Source organism: Megascapheus bottae, chromosome 8 (genome assembly GCF_031878675.1).
Source record: "Megascapheus bottae isolate mThoBot1 chromosome 8, mThoBot2.hap1, whole genome shotgun sequence".
In the NCBI taxonomy this organism is placed as follows: Eukaryota; Metazoa; Chordata; class Mammalia; order Rodentia; family Geomyidae; genus Megascapheus; species Megascapheus bottae.
In genome coordinates, this window is record NC_143516.1 from 38,731,037 (window position 1) to 38,754,049 (window position 23,013).

General features: G+C 42.4%; 1 protein-coding gene across 1 annotated transcript in view; it reads right to left on the reverse strand.

Annotated features, from left to right (window-relative positions):
• Positions 1–23,013, reverse strand: part of LOC150059829 (uncharacterized) — a 156,383-nt gene that overhangs the window by 44,251 nt on the left and 89,119 nt on the right. Inside the window, exons 29-36 of the mRNA XM_090338323.1 lie at positions 21,357–21,522; positions 15,681–15,819; positions 11,613–11,763; positions 9,905–10,000; positions 8,681–8,836; positions 6,142–6,371; positions 1,192–1,330; positions 119–239 (exon numbers count right to left, since the gene is read on the reverse strand). Of these exons, the coding sequence (XP_090194449.1) occupies positions 119–239; positions 1,192–1,330; positions 6,142–6,371; positions 8,681–8,836; positions 9,905–10,000; positions 11,613–11,763; positions 15,681–15,819; positions 21,357–21,522 (1,198 nt within the window). The remainder of the gene's footprint in view (positions 1–118; positions 240–1,191; positions 1,331–6,141; positions 6,372–8,680; positions 8,837–9,904; positions 10,001–11,612; positions 11,764–15,680; positions 15,820–21,356; positions 21,523–23,013) is intronic.

Consider the following 23,013-nt stretch of genomic DNA (forward strand, 5'->3'; position numbering starts at 1 on the left):
TGGCTTTGAACCTCAATCCTTAGATCTCATCCTTCTGAATAGCTAGAATTAGAGTTGTAATCCACCAATGCCTGGCTAATAAACTTTATTTTGTGAAGTAAAAATAAATATGCTTTACCGGTTGGGAGGGTACACTCCTCATTCGACTTTTCTGATAAAACTAGTACTCTTTCTCGATTAACTCTTCTTAATACCTCCTGGATCATATGGATTTCAAGATTTTCCAGAAGCTTCTGAAGCTAAAGTAAGCACAGGTTGAGAGTTAGTCTCTGGATTTAGTTATACTCTGGCCTCCAAAGTCCAATTCCTGCAGAAGGGATCTAGTCTCTGTTTTCTTCCTCAGCCAATCTCTAGTTGGGAAAGGGAAAGGGTTCATTTCTTGGGCTCCCAAGGGCTGTGGGATTAGATACACTTCTGTGGAGAATAGTATTTTTTCTCCCTGGCCTTCACCCTGATTGATAAAATGCAATCCCTCCCCTCCCTCTTTTTTGAGTCAGTTCTGGGGCTTGAAGTCAGCCTGGCACTGTCCCTAAGCTTTCTTGCTCAAGGCTGGTGCTTTACCACTTGAGCCACGGCAACAATTCTGGTTTTTAGGTGGTTAATTGGAGATAAGAGTCTCAGGGACTTTTTTGGGGACTTCAAACCATGATCCTCAGATCTCAGCCTCCTTGAGTAGCTAGGACTACAGGTGTGAGCCTGGCAATATAACCTTTTTCTACCCTTTGTTGAATTGTAATCTTCCATGTTTTTCCCCCACTGGGGTCTCTAAATACTCTAAATGCAACTGGAAATTTTCTTATTCTGTGAAAAACAGTTACAAGGAGATGTATTCATGTTTTTTTTTTCTAGATAGATATTTTTGCACTAGATTTTTCTGTTTCCGATAGGTAGGACTTACATTTTCTATAATTTTCCTCATGCAGGAACACCTCAATTAGAGGAAAAGAATAATGAAAATCTAGACTCGTGGAAGGAATTGAGATGCTAAGGAGTAATTCTTTGCTTAGGCTACCATATACCTTTAAACACTCTCCCTTTCCCCACCTCCATAGTCTCTTTAATGACTTACAATCCTTTGGTTCACAATGAACTTCTTAGGAAAAAACACACCATTTAAGTCTATGTGTAGTTTTACATGCCTATACCTTAAAGCAAATTTTCAAAGGCAAGTTTAAAATAGCTCTTGCATACCTGCTGAGTTTTTATTTCTACTTCTGAAGCTCCTTTGGGGGGTAGAATAGATTGACCAATTATTATGAGTTGTTCAAATTCATCTTCTTTCCCCATCTGCTTAGCTAAAGCCTTCATGCTGGGGTAGAGAATGTCAGTTCTGCCAACAAAGAGAGACAGAGATTAGGAAACATAAACATATCCCTTTTCTCATTGTGAGTCTTTGACAATTATTTATTTATTAATTTTTTGCCAGTCCTGGAGTTTGAACTCAGGGCCTGGGCACTGTCTTTGAGCTTTTTTTCCTCAAGGCTAGCACTCTACCGCTTGAACCACAGCACCAGTTCTAGCTTTTTCTGTGTATGTGGTAGCAAGGAATCGAACACAGGACTTTATGCATGCTAGGCAAGAACTCTACCACTAGGCTATATTCCCAGCCCCAACAATTATTTTAATCTACTTTCTATTTCCTGTCATCACATGCAAACCTCCCAGCCCATTCACAGATGCCTCAACATATATATGTGTCACCCCATCAGTCAATAGTCAATAGTCTGACCTTTTCCCATTGCTTACTTGTATTAATTTCAATCTTGAAAGTGTTGACACACAATATGAACATAATAACTTCACCAGATCAACAGTTCTGGTGATGCCAAGATGAGCTTTCTGAAGCTTGTTGAGGTCTAGTGGTGAGTTGGCTTAGTAAGTGATTTATCCATAAGACACATGACAGAAACAGCATGCCTTTCCTGCCTGCGAAGTTATGGCAACTGAGGTCTGCAGCCTAGTTCAGCACCATCTCCAAGACTGAAAGCCTCATCTGCCTGCACCTTACTATCCTCAGGCTGCAGCAACTCAAGTGCTCAGGGACTACTCAACCTGGAGATTTAGGGGCTGGAGAGAGGAAGAATCCCTAGTAGCTCTTCAGCCAGAGTTCCCTGGAATTAGATCACCTCAAGAACCTAGCATTGGTACTGCTGGGTCAATGGATAAACACAAGTTCCGATGGATAGATTGTAGGGACAGGTAGTAGACAGCATAGTCCAGCAGACTCCAGCAATGTCCCTCCAGCTTTCACTCACAGCACTGTTGCTAGAGTACTGTTGCTGCCACCCAACTCAATGGAGTATATTATGGCTTCCTTCTGTAATGTTCCCTCATAGGTTCATGTGTTAAAGGCTAGGTCAACTGGTGGCACTATTTTGGGAGGTTGCCCAAACTTAGGAGGTGGGGCCTAATTGGGGGAAGTAGGTCACTGCAGGATGTCTTTGAAGTTTATACTTGGGTCTCTAGCCTGCTGCTCTTTCTGCTTCCTGGCCACGGAATTGTGAGCGGCTCTGCTCTATCATGTCTCATCATGATGAATGGAGCCCTCTGAAACAGTGAATCAAAGAAATCTTTTAGGGATTTTGGGAAGATGGCAGAGGTTCAGGTTGTGCCTACCTGAGCTCTTGCCAAGATACCAATTTTAGCATTCTAACAAAAGTTCACAGCTAAAGAGTTACACCAAGTAAGTGGCCAAAGAGGAAAAGTTAAGCAGCCTGATTAAGAAGACAGTTTTGAGCCCACACCAGTGGCAGCTGACCATGGATTCCAGATAGGATACAACTCTACCCACATTCAAGCTACAGAAAACAGCTAACTTTCTTCTGAGGGACACACAAAACACATTGCTCAGCCAGGAAATTAGCCTGGGAGGACAGTCACAGATACCCCAAGTCTGTAAGGCAGAACTTTTTTTGCCCACTCAAACAATGATTGGAAAAACCAACAAAGCCAAAGGAAAACATTTCATCACAAGGAAATCAGAGACTCCATCAAGGGTCTGGATCCTGGACACAGAGGAGACACAAGTTTTCCCTAATAAACTGAAGAATTTTTTCTAATTATATATTTCTAAATTTTTACTACTTTTTTATTGTATTTTATTGTCAGGATAATGTATAGTGGGGTCAGATACTACTCGAACCTTGATACCCCTTCTCATGTTTTTGTGCCCCTTTCCCTCCCTCTTCCCCCTCCCAGCCATCTTGTTTTCCCCTTTCCCTTTCCTATTTCAAATAAACAAATAAGTGTATATACAATATATCAGGTAACAAAGTCAGATACAGTAACCACATGAGATTAACCATAAGTGGAAAAAAAGGAGAAAAGAAATAACTTCACATAGTACATTAAGAACAACAACCACAAAGGTAAATTTCTTATTTCCATAACCTAGAGTTCAATTCATTAATCTCATTCTTTATGACCATATATGTACATAGCTTTTGAGCTATTGTGATCCTCTGCTAGGAGAATCCTAGATGTGTAATTATTACAAATGAGGGAAACCATGGAGCCTGTGTTCCTTTAAGTCTGGCTTACTTCACTTAATATGATTTTTTCTAGATCTTTCCATTTCCTTATGAATGGGGCTATGCCATTCTTTCTGATGGCAGCATAGAATTCTATTGTCTATGAATACCACATTTTAAAAATTTTTATTGTGATTAATAGAAGGGTTACATTATATTCACCAGATAGAAGGTGCTTAACTTCACAAACATTGATACCCTTTCTTATGACATAGTCCCCATTTTCTTGATCTAATCATCTACCGAGGGGCATCTGGGTTGGTTCCATATCTTTGCTATGGTAAATAACGCTGCAATGAACATTGTTGTGCTAGTAGCTTTAATATGCCCTTGTTTATGGACATTTGGGAATGCTAAGGAGTGGGATTGCTGGGTCATAGGGGAGCTCTATGTTTAGTCTTTTAAGGAACTGCCATACTGCTTTCCATAGTGGTTGAATGAGTTTACACTCCACCAACAGTGTTGTAGTGATCCCTCCTGGCCGCATCCCTGCCAGCATCTTTTGTTATTAGATTTCTTGACTGCAGCCATTCTAACTGGAGTTAGGTGAAATCTCAAAGTTGTCATTTCATTCTCAATGTTTTCATTTTTGTTTTTTTAATCTTTTTTTCCCACTTTTCCTCCATCCCTTTTTTCCCCTTTTTTACTTCGTTGTGGTTCTGTTCACTCCTAGAAATATGGCAACAGCAATTAGTAGGCTTTCTCCTTCATTATATACATACTTAATTCAGATTATATTTTGATTAGTCAATTCCCTATTTTTTAATCTTAGTTTGTTTAAAATTTTAGTATCACTTCCTTAAATTCTCATAATTTTAAGGTGTTTTATTATTATTTTTTTTCATCAGCCCTGAGGTTTGAACTCTGGGCCTGGGTGCTTTCCCTGAGCTCTTCAGCTTGAAGTTAGTACTGTACCATGTTGAACCACAGCGCCACTTCTGTTTTTCTGGTGGTTAATTGGAGATAAGAGTCTCACAGACTCTTGCGCCTGGGCTGTCTCTCTCCTTTCGCTCTATAGCTCTTTCTTTTCTTTCTTTCTTTCTTTCTTTCTTTCTTTCTTTCTTTCTTTCTTTCTTTCTTTCTTTCTTTCTTTCTTTCTTTCTTTCTTTCTTTCTTTTGTGGGTTGTAGGGCTTGAACTTGGCCTGGGTGCTGTCCCTTAGCTCTTTAGCTCAAGGCTACCACCCTACCCTTGAGCCCAGCCCCACTTCCTGGTTTTCTACAGGTTAATTGGAGATAAGAGTCTCAAGTCCTTTTGTGCCTGGGCTGGCTTTGAACTGCGATACTGAGATCTCAGTTTCCTGAGTAGTTAGGATATAGGCATGAGCCACTGGCACCCAGCTTTTTTTTTTAAATTGATCTCATATATATAAATATATATATATATTCTTTTTCTTTAAATTTTTCTTTTTTACTTTTATATATTTTTTAGTTTTTAATTTTTTATTCATTCTTTTTCCCTTTCACTCACTTTAGGGTCTCAGTTATTTTCACTGTATTCCTTTCTTTCCCTACATTACTCTTCTCTTATTTTCTCCTCTTTCCTTTTATAATACCTCTCTATTTCTGGTCCTTTGCTTCTTCTTTGATTTTGTAGTTTGTGGACTTACCGTTGACTATTGTTGACCCAGACGATATCTGTATTTGTCAAATTATTCTGTAGGTTCAGATAGATTTAAATTTCATATGAATCAGGTTTTTTGTTGTTGTTGTTTGTTTTTTGCCAGTCATGGGGCTTGAACTCAGGGCCTGAGCACTGTCCTTGGACTACCACTTCAGCCATAGCACCACTTCTATATATGTGGTACTGAGGAATTGAACCCCAGTCTTCATGCATGCTAGGCAAGCACTCAACCACTAGGCCAAACTCGTGGCCCCTCAGGTTGTTTTTTGCCTTAAAATTGTGTTCAGTGGTGGTATTGGATCTGTTTTTAAATGACAGAGTGAAAATACCTGTCTAAGATTGTGAACTTCTATAGTTTGTGCAGCTATAGAGCACGTTGGTTCTTATCTTAAAATTGCAGTCTTGTATGGTATTAGTCTTGCTCTCATTTCCAAATGGTCAGAACAAGAAACTAAAAAAAAATGGTCAGCTAAGGAATCTCATCTCCCACTCAAAATAACCGGGCAACAGAGCAGTCAGTGAAAAACCTAGAGTAGAGTCCTCAAAATGCTCTTCAAGGCTACTCGTAAACACAATGAAAGCATAAATAAGGCTATACATGAATGTGATGGAGCTAACCAAAGATTAATAGAGGAATTCATGGAATCCACAAACAGAAAGCTGAATGAATTCCAACAAAAGTCCAATGAAAGTATAGCCACTCAGCTAGAGGACTTCAAAGAGAGCACTCAAAACCAAATCAAGGTCATAAAGAAGCCCATGCAAGATCTAAAACAAGAGATGCAAGCCATCAAAAATGACCAGTTATAAGGAAGGGAGGTTAAAAACAAGTAGAAAGAAATCTTCCTTCTTTTTAAGTTATTCTGCCTGGTATTTTTGTCACAGCATCCAAGGGTTCGTGGACCAAATCTCACCTTTCAACATGGGGCAGAACCTGCCAAGCCCAGGCTCTACTCACAAACACGAGTTTCTGCTTCTGAAACACTCACTCATAGAGCTGTGAGAACTGTTTGTGGAGGGAGACGGAGTCCATGTCCTGGTCTCGCAGCCTGAGTGTTCCCCACAATTCCTTGAGTACTTCCAGCTGCTTCCAGAGTATCAGGAAGGATCTAAGCAAGGCAAGCGACATCAGGGGACAGCACCTGCCCTGCAGCAGAGCAGAGGCCTTCCGGCGGCTTTGAGTTGGATTTCTGAATCCTGGCAGTTTGGACCAATCTGGCTGAAAGCATGATAGAAATGAATCATTACTGGTAGTGGACCACTATGGAATAACTTTGTACATACACCCATGCAGAACAAAACCTTTGAAAACCGAGTCCTTTCCCCAGGAGGAATGGTTGACAGAACTGAAGCAAAGAAGGACCTCAGATGTTGAATATTATTCTAAAACAGTGTGCAAAAATGCTAGAAATGGCTTCACCTCAGCTTTCTGATGGGTCTTAAACCATTTATTTAAAAACTTCTTATTTTCACACTATTATTTCATCTGCCTTAAACAAAAACAACAACAAACAGCCTCTTCTGTATAGCCTCTGCATTCTGGGAAGTATTCAATATAGTTGAGATTGGCATCTTCTCCGTACTACAGGGTGGAGTTATGATAAAACATTTTTATTGGAAATTTTTACCAGTTCCATGGGACATGAAATGGAAACTTCACTTCGTCTTAACTCCTGTTCTTTCTTCCATCCTTTAAAAATAGGGGCTGGGAGTTTGGCCTAGTGGTAGAGTGCTTGCCTAGCATGCACGAAGACCCGGGTTCGATTCCTTGGTACCACATACATAGAAAAAAGCCAGAAGTGGTGCTAAAGCTCAAGTGGTAGAGCTCTAGCCTTGAGAAAGTCCAAGGACAGTGCTCAGGCCCTGAGCTCAAGCCCAGGACTGGCAAAAAAAAATAAAAAATAAAGCTGGGCACAGGTGGCTCACTGCTTGTAATGCTAGCTACTCTGGAGGCTGAGATCTGAGGATCATGGTTTGAAACCAACCCTGGCCAGAAAAGTCCTCATGAGACTATGTCCAACTAGTCAGAAGTGGGGCTCTGGCTCAATGCTAGCTTTGAACACAAAGAGGCTCAAGAACAATGTCCAGACTCTGAGTTCAAGCTCTACAACCAATAGAAACAAAAACACACAAATAAATGAGCAAGCTCAACTTCTCTGTTGACTTTATAATTCAACAGGGCAGTGTTACTACGATTGTCTCATTTGTTCACTGATATTTTCCCTAAAAAAAATATCTTCAATGATGTGAAAGAAATAAGTATTCAGACGCCTGCTCTCCCACTGAGGGCCAAGGCAACCCATAATCTTCCTCTAGCTGTATGAAAAGCAGTGATCTAGAATCCAGTTACATCAGGTTTTCTGTTTCTAGCGCAGAAACTTGGGTGTCCAAGATTCTTCCATCTGAATGTTCTCATTTAAATCATGGGGTTTGTCTTGTGGTATGCAAGGAATGTGCTTTTCTTGCACCAAGATGATACTCAGGCTGTGGCTTGACTCTGGTCCCCATTTTGGGGGTGCTAGTTTAGACTTCTGGAGTATATTCTTGGAGTAGTTTGTAAACCAATGAAAGGTTGTCTGGAAGGAAGTGATTTTTCTAAGCAGGTTTACACACACACACACACACACACACACACACACACACACACACACACGCACATGAGGCAAAGCTCAAGTGGCAAAAGTATCACAATGATGTCAGGTGCCTATATCTATAATCCTGGCTCACACCTATAATCCTAGCTTCCCAGGAAAGGGAGACCTGAAGATCATGGTTTAAAGCCAGCTGGGAGAAAAGTCCATGAGACTCTTGTCTTTAATCAGCAACAAGTCAGAAGTGGAGTCACACCTCCACTCAAGTGGTAGAGAACCAGTCTCCAGGGGAAAAAAGCTAACAAAAGAAGGGCATTCTATCTCTAAGTTCAAGCCCCAATACCAACACACACACACACACACACACACACACACACACACACACACACACACACACACACACACACCCAGAAGCTCCATTCAGCTTACCTGGCACCTCTGCCTGATTACCAGGTATGTCCAGTGTTATAATACTATGTAGGTAGTGTCTCTGGTAGCTCACCAGCAGATGGGTAAGTCAAGAGGACCCACAGGCTAGCGAGTGGTGAGAGAAGAAAAGCCAGGTATGAGATGCTCACCTGGTTTCTGTCATGGCCCTCTGGTTCTCCAACTTCAGTTCTTAATGAGTGAATCATAGGAACTTATTTGGCTGAGTTCCAATTGGGTTTAGTGGACCTCTCATAACCCTTATCTTTTTACGATGAAACGCAATAGAAATATAACGGGTTGTGGACTTACTGTGAAAGAAAAATGCTTCGAAGCAACTGTTACAGACCACCTAGGCCCCAGTGTTGCTTCTATGTGGCATTAGCACAGTCCTGGTACCCACTGGGAGATTGTAGGGACAAGATGTAGCTCTCTCATCAATCTCCCAAGTAAGAAGGTCCTTCAGTACAATATGGCACTGGCTGAGCATGTAACTATTTGCCAAGAATACCTGTGTACTTTTGTCCTGTGTGGCTTTCCATCCAGAGGAACCCTCCATGATCATATGATAGCTGCTCAGAAGTACATCTTCCATTAGCAGTTGCATGCTCACCAGCTCTCCACGAGCCACCTTGCAGTCCCGGTCACTCAGCCCACAGAAGCACAACTAAAAACAAAGGAAAAAGAAACTGTCCATTTTGGAGACATCCATGTCTTCCTTATACGCATTTTTGAGGAAGAAAAGTAGAAACAACTGTGTTAATAAAACCCACCCCCTCAATTGTGAGAACAATCTATATGAACCAGAGTAACATAGCTGAAACTTCTTCATAAACTTAGTAGATGTTTGCCTTTGTGAAGTAAAAAGTTTCCCACTACTTACAGCATATTTGTACATGAGCAAAAAAGCTGAATGAGAATAAGAGGCTCTGTATTCAAGCTCCAGTAGTAGCGTGCGCTCGCACATGTGCGCGCGCACACACACACACACACCAGCAAAAAAACAATACTGGAGGTATGGTTCAATGGTCAGAGCACCTACTATAGTAAGTACAAGGCCCTGAGTTCAAACTTCAGTACTGATAAAAATAGAAAAAACTACAAAAATATAACAAGGCTAGGATCTTGGCTCAGTGGTAGAGCACTTGCCTAGCAAATATCAGGTCCTGCATTCAAACTTCAGTACCACTAAAAGTGTGTGTGTGCATGTATGAGTACTACATATAAAAATTCTATGATATCCACTACTATTTACATAATACAATGATTGATACTATTTACTTAATAAAATGATTAACTGAGGCTAACAATTTAAAAAATAGAAGCAATTAACAATGACGAATTAAAGAAATTCATCTTGGGAGTCCTGTTTAAAACGTTCATTTCTCATCAGGTGGGGCGGGAGTCACATGCTTCTGAACTGCTGACATCTGCAGTTTCTGTAAGAGGCCCAGACTGTGAGTAAAGATGGGGGCCTCTTCTCTAGGTCATTAGGCTATGGGAACTTCAGCTGAGGCGACAACCAGGCTGATAATGTACTGAGACCTTGATTCCTCTCCTCCATAGTAAGCAAACATGACTCACCTCAAAGTATGGAGTTTACAGCTTCATAATTAAAACCCGGCCTATATCATAAAGGACTAAACATGGAAAGCTGCTGGCATGTGCACCTGGTGACACCTTGCTTTGAAGCCTGAGTTCAGTTTTCTCTCCAGATAAGGGAAACTATACCTACCTGGATATTATACTCTAGGGTGTCTGGGAAGCTACTTATAACTGGAAATGGTCCTCCTTCTTGCAGAGATGCTCTCCAAGGGAACAGTGCAAATGCCTAAAAGAACCAAATAATAGGCGTGGCACGCTGTACTGTATTCCTAAGCTAAAGGCATCTACCTATAAGCAGGATTTCAGTGTCCATATCCCAATTTCTTTGTTATGTAAAAGCACTTCTGATAGTGTATCTCCAATGATGTAGAGAATAGTCATAATGTCAGGGTAACTAGTCCTGGTATTAGTATTTCAGAACTATATAATAACAACAGGACATATTCATTATTAACAAGAAGAAACCTACTTGAATGCTCTTGTTATTAGGAACCTTAACAAAATTGGCAATTGAATTCTAGGAATCAACTCAGGATCAGTGGGTCCCTGTCTTCTCCATGAACAAAACAAAGAACCCTTCCATATCTGTGACCCCAGGGGCGACTCTGCATCTAGAAGGCCTGCTGGTTCCACCCCATTTCATATGTCTAGGCCAGATTATGGCTTCAGTCAATTTCTAAAGATGGAACTGATTTTGATAGCAAGGACAGGGATGCCTGTATACAACTCATCCCAGGGGAGACCCAAAGGCAGAAGGAGCAGGAGCAGGCCAAATGGTCCCTGTCCCAACTCTTGTCTTCTGGATCTAAATGAACACTCAAGAGTGGGCAGAGAGTCATTATTGCACAGCGTGGAAATGTGGGACTTTGCTTGCCGTGGATAGAGCATCAGTTACTTAAGAATTGATGATAACAAAACATTATGTGGGACCTTTTAGAGCCAACATCTTTAGTTTGCAAAGTGATTTGAAAGATAGCCCCACAAATTCTTTGGTTCTCTTTCCATCTAGAGACAGGGTTTCCTTGTTCTTCCCTTGAGCGAGGCTGGCCTTGGAGACTGACTTCCAGGGAATCGAGTAAGGCGGAAGGGATAGGACGTTGCCTAGGGAGTGCAGGGAATGCGTTGTTCATGGGAGAAGTACTCCGCCATGCTGTGAGCAGGCTTTGTAGAGAAGTCTACCTGGATGACCTAGGAAGCGAATCTTCTGACACCCACCGATAACTGTGTGAGGAAGTGTGGAAGCAAATTCTCTTCCAGTCCTGCTCTAGGATGATCATGGCCCAAGCCAACTCCTCAATCGCAGCCTCTTATGAGAAATTCACAGCCAGAACTACCCACACAAGCCACTTCCAGCTGTCTGGTCCTCAGAAACTGTGAGAGCTAATGAACGTTTACGGTCATGACCAGTTAGACAGATAGGTTTGTAATCTGTTGCTGTCCTGATTCCCCACAAGTCTAATGTTTCCCTTTCCTGAACCTTGACCCCTTTCAAAGGTGCATAATGGTCCTGCCAGGCAGTAACTGCTGCCAGGATAGCATTTGATAAACTATATAGTAACCACCGACCTAATCTGTGTATTGTAATTGTGACCACTATTTATTTAATGGAAGGGATTAAAATATTTGCTTTGCTCCAACCAGATTAGAGCATTTGCAGAAAAGAGCTGGCTGGGAAGAACAGGTAATCTTGGGAGGCTGTGTGACTGAAAGTTGGGGGGCAGTGAAAATTCTGTTACAGCCTTGAGACATTTGCAATATTTAAACCAAATGGAAGCACGGTTCAACTTTCCCTACATGCCACCTGCCTTTCATAGGTAGAAAGCACCTTTAAAACTCACCTGGAGGCTCTGGGGGTCCAGTGGTGGAGGCAGGCTGAGCTGTGAAGCAAAAATGCTCTTCATAAGGGAGTTGCTCAGTGGTGGTAACCCGTGGCACATGCCATCTGTGACGGACTGGTAGGCGGGGATGTTTCCAGCAGCTAAAAATGTTCTTAACCAAAACACAGGTGGCATTGCATTTAAAGCAGTTACTGCACCTTCGAAAACTTGAAACTGTCTTCAAAGCAATTGTAGCCAAATCACATTTGGACAAGAAGTTTCTTCCTCAGCCACGTCACCCTCACACGCTCACAGCTCATGACACTTAAGGAAAAGTCCACACACTCTGGACTAGCACTGCTTTGTTTATGGATTAAAAAAATATTGGTGGATATTAAATTGTATAGATGAAGGGGTTTCATCATGATACTTTCTTGTTTCTGGAGGTACTGGGGTTTGAACTCAGAGATTTGCACTTGCTAGGCAGGAGCTCTACTGCTGAGCTACACTCCCAAGACCATTTTTGCACTGGTTATTTTGAGATAGGTTCTTCCTTCCTTCCTGGGTATAGCCCTGCACCACAATCCATATCCTCATAGCTAGGAGGGCAGGTGTAGCCAACAGGGTCAGCTTCTTTCTGTTGAGAGGAGTCTGGAGTATTTCTGTCTGGGATGTCCTGGATCTATGAGCTTCCAGATCTCAACCTGTCATGTTGCCTGAATGACAGCTACTCCTTTCAAGTATGGGTGGAAAAGGGGCTGACTTTTAACTACCATCCTTTCATCCAAAGAAGCTAGAATTACAGGCATGAGCTGCTGTCTCCAGCTTTGTCATGATGCTTTTATATGTGTATAAATGTTCTTGGGGTCATATTTACCTTCTTTAGACTAGCACTAGTTGAACTATTTTAAATCCCACAGCCAGGGCAATAGTTCTTGACATGTAACACAAAATTTGAAATGAAATAAGAGCCAGGGGTCAGAGAAAGAATAGTTTGGTTTGCTTTTAAACAAAATTTGCCTTTGCATATCAAGAACTGTAAACCCTAGCAGGGCATGGTAGCTCATGCCTGTAATCCTAGCTAATCAGGAGGCTGAGATCTGAGGATCAAGGTTCAAAGCCAGCCTGGGCACAAAAGACTGTGAGACTCTTATCTCCAATGAACCTCTATAAAATGGGAAATGGGGCTGTGGCTCCAGGGGTAGGATGGTAGCCTTGAGCTGAAGAGCTCAGGGATAGTGCTCAGGCCCAGAGTTCAAGCCCCATGTCGCCCCCTCCCCCAGCTCCCACACACAAAAAGAACTGTAAACTCTGAAGACTAGAGCAGGAAATTTATACCATAAGTAAATGAGGAGGAGATGTGCATAAGAAATTAGCTTTCCAAAAGGAAATAAGAGTTTAGCAAGAAAGATGAGAGCTGTAATGGATGCCACAGAAAAGCTGAGACATTTGTTTAAGTTGAGGGAGGGTGTCCCACAGAGGGCACAAGGGACTCATGGCCCAAATACTCCATGAGTCAGCCATTTGCCTATTAGGTCTTGTGCTAGCAGGCAGAGAGCAGGCTAACCTGCCCTTTAGGAAATGTTCTGTGCTTATGGTCTTATGACAGATCTTATGACGTGATGTATGCTACAGCAGAGCAGGAGAAGGCCTTTGGTGACTGCAAGGCTGCTGTCCTGTCATCCTGGAGCTGCCAGCTTCCAGTGCTTCTCCCGGCAGGCTATGGAAAAAAATGTCTCTCATTCCAGCCAACACTTTTCAGTCCTTTCGTCTCCATTTTTCTTTTTGGTGCCAGTACTGAGGCTTGAACTCAGGGCCTGGGTGTTGTCCCTGCACTCTACCATTTAAGCCATCGCTCCATTCCTGGCTTTTTGGTGATTATTTAAAGATAAGAGTCTATGGACTTTCTTGCCCTAGCTTTGAATTGTGAGCCTTACATTTCAGCCTCCTGTGCAGCTAAGATTTCAGGCGTGAGCAACTGGTGCCTGGCTCAGTTCTTTTTAAACTTTGGAAAAGTCTTCAGTGTACATAACGAAATGTTCCTTAGGGTAAACACCGATTTGCAGTCCTACCGAGAGCTCTGAAAAGCTCCTTAAGCTTCCTGTGTCTTTTGATTATATAAGACTTTCCTTTGTTTGCAGGTTCAGTGGTTCATAAAATGATCAAAAGGGATGACATTTATCTTTCAGCTTTTTTTTTCCTTCTGCTTTCTCTCAGAGTTTCCTTCTCCAGCCACTGAGCTGCTCAGAATCTGCCAGTACTCGGGCTTTGGAGCGGAACAAGCCTAGGTTCTAATTCTGGCTTACCACTTACTAGCTGTACCATTCCCATCAAATACAACCTGAAGCACTCTGAAGATAAAATGCCAGGGAAATGCAATAAAGGAAGAGCTCACAGGAATGAGACACTGGGCGCATGTGGAAAGCAGATATGCGGCAGGGTGCTCTCTGTTCCTGCAGAGTGTACTCAGACAAGTAAGCCTGGAAAAGCATTCGAGAGGAACAGCGCAGCTTCCTTGCACAGTTCATCCTGCATGGCTGCAATCCAAATCCTTACCATGGCTAAGTTCCTTACAAATTCTGACCTTGGGCTTTCAGAGCCCAGAGGCCTCCCATTGAACGACCATCTAGCCAATCAGAACCTTTATATCCCATCTGCCTCATTAACCCAGGAAGTTATTTAGCAACAAAAAGAAAATGAATTAACATTATTATTATTATATTTTTGTCCTACTGAATTTACAATCAAAGAGTCCCTTGGCAAAATAAAGAAAATGCAGAGAAGAAAACCTTCAGCTCATTCAGTACAATCCCCATATTTTCTTTTTTCTCTTTCTTTCTTTCTTTCTTTCTTTCTTTCTTTCTTTCTTTCTTTTTTTTTTTTTTTTTTTGCCAGTCCTGGCTTGAACTGAGGGCCTGAGCACTGTCATTAAACGTTCTCAAGGCTAGAGCTCTACCACTTGAGACACAGCACCACTTGCAGCTTTTTCTGTGTATGTGGTACTGAGGACTCGAACCCTGGTCTTGGTGAATGCTAGGCAAGCACTCTACCATTAGGCCAAACTCCCAGCCCCCATGTTTTCATTCTTGAGCCACACCCAATGTTAAGGGTAGAACATAATCAAGGTGCCATGCCCTGGGGCCCTTGTTGACCAAATATGAGTACTATGAATTAACCAAAAGAAGTGGATGGATTTTGACAATTTAAGAATAAGCAGTGCTAACTGCCTGGTGACTCATGCCTGGAATCTGAGCTGAGACCTGAAGGTTCAAAGTATAAAGCCTGTCTGGGCAGTTAAAATGCTGACTGGAAATGTGACTCAAGTGGTAGAGAAAAAAGGCAGACCTACTTAGTCCAGGTCCAGGTCTTCTCCCATATGACATTTATTTTGGGGGCTAGAGGTATGGCTCATTAGTAGACCATTTGCCTAAAAAACATGAAGCCTAGAATTCAAAACCTCAGTAGGGCTAAAAAAATTCCAGAAACACTGTGAATCTTAATTCAAACTCAATCCAAATCCTATCAGAAGTATCTTTAACTAGCCAAATGAGGCATTCTTTTTGCATGTGGAGTATTTAATCTGATGGTTCTTTTGAGGTTAAAGGAATGTATAAATTTAACTCCAGTAGCCAATTCTAACCATTGCAGAAATGGAGTGAAAATTCTATCCCCTTTAAAAATAAAGTTGGGGGCCAGGAATGTGGCCTAGTGGTAGAGTGCTTGCCTAGCATAAGAAAGCCCACAGACAGTGCCCAGACCCTGAGACTGACCAAAAAAGTCTTAGGGACTCTAATCTTTAGACATATATAATTTTTGCTCTCAATAAAACAACCTGAACATAGGAAGCAGGTAACCATGATACAAACTTTTGAAACCACATGGACTAAAACCCGGCATACTGGAACAGATGCCACTCAGACAGCCTTGCTGCAGGACACATTGGGTAGCTGGTGTTCTAGAACTGACTGTGCTTCTGGCTATTTTAAACTTATTATCTAATCTTGCCAGGAGTGGCCGCCCTAGCCAGTCACTGAGCAAACACTGGCTCAGCAGAATGTGCTAGGCAGGACTGGCTCCCGGGACCCTCACCGGACAAGATGCCTCACTGCTGAATCCAGCTGGAGCAGCATAACATCCCTGCGGAGCCCGAGGGCCTGTGCCACCTGGGCTGGATCCCGGGGGCTCTGGAGGCTGTCCAGCATCTTCTGCAGCTCGTGAAGCTCAGACCCTAGAAGATGGACAATATTGTCAGGCAGTGTGGATACAGGTTTCCACATCCCGCCCAGTGGTCCTTCATTGTACTCTCAAAGCTGACTGCTCATCCAGACAGACTTCCCTTTCTTGGTGGCTGAACCAATTATGTGTTTTTGCAAGACCAGCAAAGCTTTTTTCTCCAGAACCCAAAGCCTGACTTATCTTTCCTTCCTTCTTTCTTGCCTTAGGAAGGCAAAAACAAATCAAAACAAACAAATAAACAAAAAACCCCCAAATTTGTTGGGCTTATGACCACAGCAACAACATGCTGTTAAAAACTAAGTTTTGAAATTTAGAAAACTATGGTTTCCAAAGAGAATGAAAAAGAGAAATCACAAAGGACTGGGAAAGTAGACTGCTCAGGATTTTTAACAGGGACTTGAAATTACAGAAATGATAAGCTAGCATGTATTTTCATTATCATACCAGCCAACTCAGCCTTCCCTGTCAAATCAAAGCAAGTAAAAACCACATGCACATGTATGTACATGCACACACAAATACATATATGTACATATATACACATATGTATCTTTCTAGGAGATTTTACTTATTTTAGGAATAAGTATAAGAGATCACTACTTAGCTTATTTCTTGGGAACCTACAGAGTAGGTGCCATATAACAAATGTTCACACAATCTAGCTGGAAATGTAACAGAGAAAACTTTCAGAGTACTCAGACTGTCTTGAGGAACCTGGCCTGCATCTTGACATCTATCTGGGGGAATCTGTTATTGGCTCAGAAAAGGAGTAAATCTGACAAAATAGGAAAGTCTAGCAAAAAGTAACCAACTCTTAAGAAGCCTGGTGGCGGGGCCAGGAGTTTGGCCTAGTGGTTAAAGTGCTTGCCTAGCATGCACGAAGACCTGGGTTCGATTCCTTGGTACCACATACATAGAAAAAAGCCGGAAGTGGTGCTGAGGCTCAAGTGGTAGAGCTCTAGCCTTGAGAAAGTCCAAGGACAGTGCTCAGGCCCTGAGCTCAAGCCCAGGACTGGCAAAAAAAAAAAAGAAGCCTGGTGGCCCTCACTCTCAAAGCTATCAGAGTATCTCCCAGTTGGTTCAAATGCTGACAGTTCCTCTGAGGACAGTGCTAGTGTTCTACTCAGTGAGGACATCCCTGCTATGCAAAGAAGGATTAGGAGGTGATCACTATCTCTGCACATGTATCTTAGGAAAAGAGTAAGATTGGTGTCCCTAAGGATTATTGGCATTCATATGTCATCATCATCATCATCATCATCATCTCCTCCTCCTTCTCCTCCTTCTCCACCTCTCCCCCCCCTTTTTTTTGCCAGTCCTGGGCTTGAGCTCAGGGCCTGAGCCCTGTCTTGGATTTTCTCAAGGTTAGAGCTCTAACACTTGAGCCTCAGCACCACTTCCAGCTTTTTTCTATGCATGTGGTACCAAGGAATCGAACCCGGGTCCTAGTGCATGCTAGGCAAGCACTCTACCACTAGGCCAAACTCCCGGCTCCCACCTCCTCCTTTTTATCATCATCATCATCATCATCATCATCATCATCATCATCATCATCATTTTATTGGTTGTGGGATTTGAACTCAGTGCCTGGCACTGTCCCTGAGCTTAAGGCTAGCATGTTACCACTTTGAGGCACAATGCCATTTCTGATTTTTTGGTGATTAACTGGAGATAAGAGTCTCATGCACTTTCCTGCCTGGGCTGGCTTGGAGTCATGATCTTCAGATCTCAGCCTCCTGAGTAGCTAGGATTACAGATGTGAGCCACCACTGCCTGGATGAGTTCCTCAACCTTGACAGCCCATTCACACCCAAGCAGTATTTCCCCATTTCCCCATGTGGTCCAGTTTGGGACCTGCTCTATCACTTACTGGGAAAGCAGGGGACTGTGGGAAAGAGGAAGCTCTCTGGGAGAGCTTGAGCTGGATTGAAGATCATTCTTATTGCTTATAACAATGTCTCTTGCCATTAGGAAAGGTGGATCAGATTTCTTATCCATTTGCTGTTTTACACACAACCAAAAATAATTACACATAACTCTCAAATAATTGGGTCTAACAGTCCTTTGTTTTGAATGATTACTCTAAATCTGATAGTCGTGTTGGGCTCCAAAAAGCGTGTACCAAAAGAGAAGTGGCATCAGAGAAGATGGCACAGGGACCTTTGTGGTGGCTTGTGGGAGAAGGTGGTCCCTGAGCCCCATTTGTTCAAGGCCTAGTTTGGTTTGTCCATAAACAATGATGGTCAATGCAACTGGCAAGCAGGGAGAGATGTTTATAATTCTCTGCAATGAGGAAAATAATAAAAGGACACACATTCTGTGATTAAAGCCCTGAAAATGTACATGGAAATGTATTTGGGCAAGGGCTAGAAGGGAGTAAAGGATGAATGAAGTACTGTACGTGGTAGAATGGTTGGGTTATAGGATCATGTCCTCTTGTGTCATCCAGACACTCTGAACCAGTTTCCCCTGTTATTTACTGATTTTAAAATCTTCATTCTGGTTCTCCTTTTTGTGGGGATAGGACCCTTGTAGGAAGGGAAGTGGCAGGCTAGATAGGGAAAGGGGCCTGGTGGATGGTTCCAAGGATTGGGGGAGGGTTAGGATGCACTAAGGGACCAGAGGGGAGGAAAAGCTTTCCCCAGGAGGAAAATAAAGAACAGAGGCAGAGGAAGGGAGAAGTAGCAAAGTGTGTGTGTGTGTGTGTGTGTGTGTGTGTGTGTGTGTGTGTGTGACAGAGAGAGAGAGACAGAGAGACAGAGAGAGAGAGAGAGAGACAGAGAGACAGAGACAGAGAGACAGAGACAGAGAGACAGAGAGAGACAGAGAGAGAGAGAGAGAGAGAGAGAGAGAGAGAGAGAGAGAGAGAGAGAGAGAGAGAGAGAGAGAGAGAGAAACAGAATAGAGGCAGGGAAGGAAAGAAAAAAGGAGACAAGGGGGGAGAGAGAGAGTGAGAGACAAAGAGAGACAGAGAGACAGAGAGACAGAGACAGAGACAGAGACAGAGAGAGGCACAGAGAGAGACAGAGACAGAGACAGAAAAGGAAAGACTGAGGAAAGGAGAAACAAAAACAGAGATACAGAGGAGGAAAACAGACTGAGACAAAGGAGAGACAGACACAGAGATAGAGGAGAGACAAGAGAAACAGATGCTGAATCGAGAGGAGGGAGAAAGCAAGGAAAAGAAGATAGGGAAAGGAGTGAGATAAAGAGGCAGGGAAGGAGGGAAAGAGGGAGAGAAATCCAGAGTTAAAAGGCAAGCTAGCTGAGTGTGATTTGCATTCTGATTCTCCTCTGCTGCTTCACCTGGACTGCAGAGGAAGTTGCTTTGGGGGGAGGGGGAAGGAGAGAACCTGGGGGTGTTGGAGCTACCACTTTGGCTTCTGCCTCTTTCTTCCAGGGGGGAGAACCAAACCCTGAAATCCTGAGAATACCTTTTTTTTTTTTTTACAATACTGGAAGCTTTTAGGTCCATCCCAGTTATTTACCCAACCTCCACCTGACATGGCTTAAAGGCACAGATTCCCATTTTTCCCTTCTTCCTCTGGCAACAGGAACTAAGAAGGCTTTTTAAAAAGATGATTATCTTAAAGTGGATTTTTTTCTTTTGAGTTTACCCTTTATCTATTTTCAGCAAATGACAGCTCATTCTCCCTGGAGCACAAATGTTTGTCCTTACTACATGCTGAGTGGTGCATCTCTAAGCACACACCTTGAGAAGCCTGCGCCCCACAAAAGGGGCCCACGGGGCTCAATGCTTTCCAGGTGTCTAGTGCCTGAACAGCAGGAAACAGTGGCTTCCATCCTGGTCTCTAGGTCCTCCACAGCTAGACTTCCATTTCCACAGTTTCTCAATGCCACCTTGTTGGGCAGATGCACTGGCCACACACAGCCCTGACTGCTCCCTCCCCAATGTTGTGCCAGGACTATCCCCCCCCCCCATTTCCTCCAGGAATCCAATCCACTCCTCCATCTAGGGTGAGTGCTCCCAAACTGCCTGTCTGCAGGCTTTTCCCAGCATGCTCCTTGCTCGCAGCTACTGGAGACTTCCTCCTTTGGAACATGGCTCTGGATCTCAACTTTAGTCTCACACCCCAAGGCACTTTTCTTAGCTATTCTCCTTTGTTCTGTCCTCGGTGAGAAGCCCAGTACCCAGTAACTTCACTATGAGCATCTACTCTCAAGAGTCCCCAGGATGGAAGCGCTTTGGTACTTTCATCATTTCATGCCAGCCTGGAAGACTTGCACCAATGCCCCCTCTGCATGCCTTATCTCAGCCAATCACCCTTCTTCTTCCAAGCTGATCACCAAGCCCTCCCCTAGGTCCCACAGAAATGTTCACTTCCTTCAGCGTAGATAGCACAATGTAAATCTACTGGCCACTATCCTGTGTCCCTACAAAGCTCATTTCCTTTATGCCCTGGCCAGAGAAGAATAGACTCTGATTATATCACATTTTTAAATCACTAGGTTTAAATAGCCTCTCTTCTTAGATCATCTCATTCTTTAAAATTCCTGGCTACTGTTACAGTGTTTTCTTATTAAATGACTTAGCAGTTGTATAACTAGTGACTTTTCTGAATGGGAGCCAAATTATTAAAATACGATCCAATTCTGTTTCTGATGAACCCCACTCACTACATTTGAGATTTCCCCCCCCCTGCCCCATCCTGGGGTTTGAACTCAGGGCCTGAGCATTGTCCCTGAGCCTCTTTGTGTTCAAGACTAGTGATCTAGCACTTGAGCCACAGGGAAACTTCTGTCTTTTCCTGAGGAATTTATTGGCAAAAAGTCTCATAGACTTTCCTGCCTAGGCTGGCTTTGAACCGCAATCCTTAGAATTCAGCCTCCTGAGTAGCTAGGTTCACAGTGTAATCCACTGACACCTGGCCATATGAGATTATTATGCAGTATCTTATTAATAATATAAAATATTAGATAATACTATATAATATTAATACTGTAAATGATTATTCTTGTCTTATAAAATGGGTGCTGAGCTAGGGGCTCAATGATTAGCAGAGGAAACTAAAGCCTTAAACATTCTTAGCCCTAGGACTATCAGGTGATATTGCTAAGGCTAACAGGAACTGTCTGTAAGCTGCTTAACAATGAGTGCTTGGCTCTGAACTAGCTGCGTGAGTTCACACAGACCAGGAAAGCAAAGGAATGGAAGAAAGCTGATCTTTAATATGACTTTGTGGATCCTGCTAGAAATCCTACATAGATAAATTCAGAGAACATCTCTGTGAGACAGGTATTGTCATCTCATGTCATGAATGGACAAACGGAAATGCAGTTAGGGAAGTGTTTTAGCATATACTAACTGAATAGCAGAGGCAGGCATTAATAGGGGCCTCCCTCGTTTTGGTTTAGTCTCTCCATGTAAAATCAATCAGGTACGTCTCCTTTGTCCATACCAGTGTCATTTCTAAGGAAATACCATAGCTCTGCCTTTCCAAGTATTGCGAACTTTGTAGAATTCCTGATGAATACTGGAGGTGATTCTCATCACCGTGAATCACTTACCGATGCCCTCAGCTCCTCCCCAGTCACCTCTCAAAGGGCTAGGACTTAGAGGGAATTCAAAGTGTGCTGCACAATTGCCAAGTTTAGCAAAACTGAAAAGGTAGGCCACAATGTCATGGAGAGGGCCTATCAGCTGGAGAGTTAGCTTTAAGGCCCTAAAAGCTGCCTGTGGGGGAAAGCAACACAAGAAGATACATGTTAGGAAACACACAGAATATTTCAGTAGATTAGGGACAATATCTTTAAACAAGAGTACAGTGGTCTGTTAGGAACCCCAGGGGACTGGTCCAAGAAGCTCTTCTATGATGCCATCATAGGCAGAGGTGCAAGTGCCTCATTTTAAATGGAGTCATAGTTACATGAAACTCACTCCTTTAAAGCATCTCTGTGTTACTTATAATTCAAATACTATGTAAATTGTTGGCGTAGGAGCTTGTTTAGGGTATACGGGCAAGAAACAAAATGTCTGTATATGTACAGTACAGATACAATTATTATTCCAAATTATTCTCATTAAGTGGATAGTTGGGTCTATGAATGTAGAACCTGTGGTACAGATGGCTGACTGCATAGAAATAAATGCTTTTACAGTATATGTAGGATAATATCTGAAAGAAAACAACAAGCCCACTAGCTCACTCCAGTATTACCAGCTATTCCGGAGGTTGAAATTGGAAGGACTATGATTCATAGCCAGCCTGGGCAGAAAAGTCTTTGACTAAATCTTCAAAATAACCAGCAAAAAGATAGGCTAGTGGCTTGGCTCAAGTGGTACCACTACAGCAAGCACAAGGTCTTGAAATCAATTCTCTTCCCCTCTTCCAAAAAGAAAATCAAGCTTATCGATGTGCTTTATCATAGCTTTAGTCAAGGTCATTCCTGTGAGATAGGTATTGTCATCTCATTTCATGAATGGACAAACAGAAATGCAGGGGGTTAAGGAAAAGAAAGGAATGTATTTCGGTTTATTGAAGGTAATGAATAGTCATGAATTAATGGAAATGTGTTTGCATAACCATTAGTGAATTATAAAGGGCACAAGCTCACAGCAGGAATCCTGTATTTAGACAGAGTTGTGAATATCTGAGTGAGTAGATTTAAGCAAAGCATGGACATTTGTCACTAAACAGATTTTCATTTCCAAAGTCAGATTATTCCCCAAATGCCATAATTCAACATTGTAATTCTACTTGACATGTGCTTACATGCTTTATGTCTTTCTATATTCACTTTTTTTGTGGTTATCAATATTATTCTTTATCAGTAAGTTAGGTACACAGGGGAAAAAAAAACTCTCAAAAACTAGTAGTTAGCTGGGGTGTTAAACTTTGTAATCTCAAGCCCTTGAGAGTTTGAGGCAGATGGATTGTAAGTTAGGTATAGTGAGATAGTGTCTAAAAAAAGTAAACATAAAAACAGTAAACCCCAAATCCAGCTACCAGATGCAAGTGTGACCTTCACCTTTCATTAGCTACAGTAGGGTTTTATGGAATGTTTGGGGGAACACTAAGAATTAGTAAGGAATGTCAGAGACACCCATGTTACTGTTTATAACTGACCAGAGACAAACAGAACTCAGGAAATAATTGAGGCCTGGCAGAAATTACAGGAAAAGTATTAGGAGCTATGAAAGGATTTCAGTTATTAAACGTGTCTA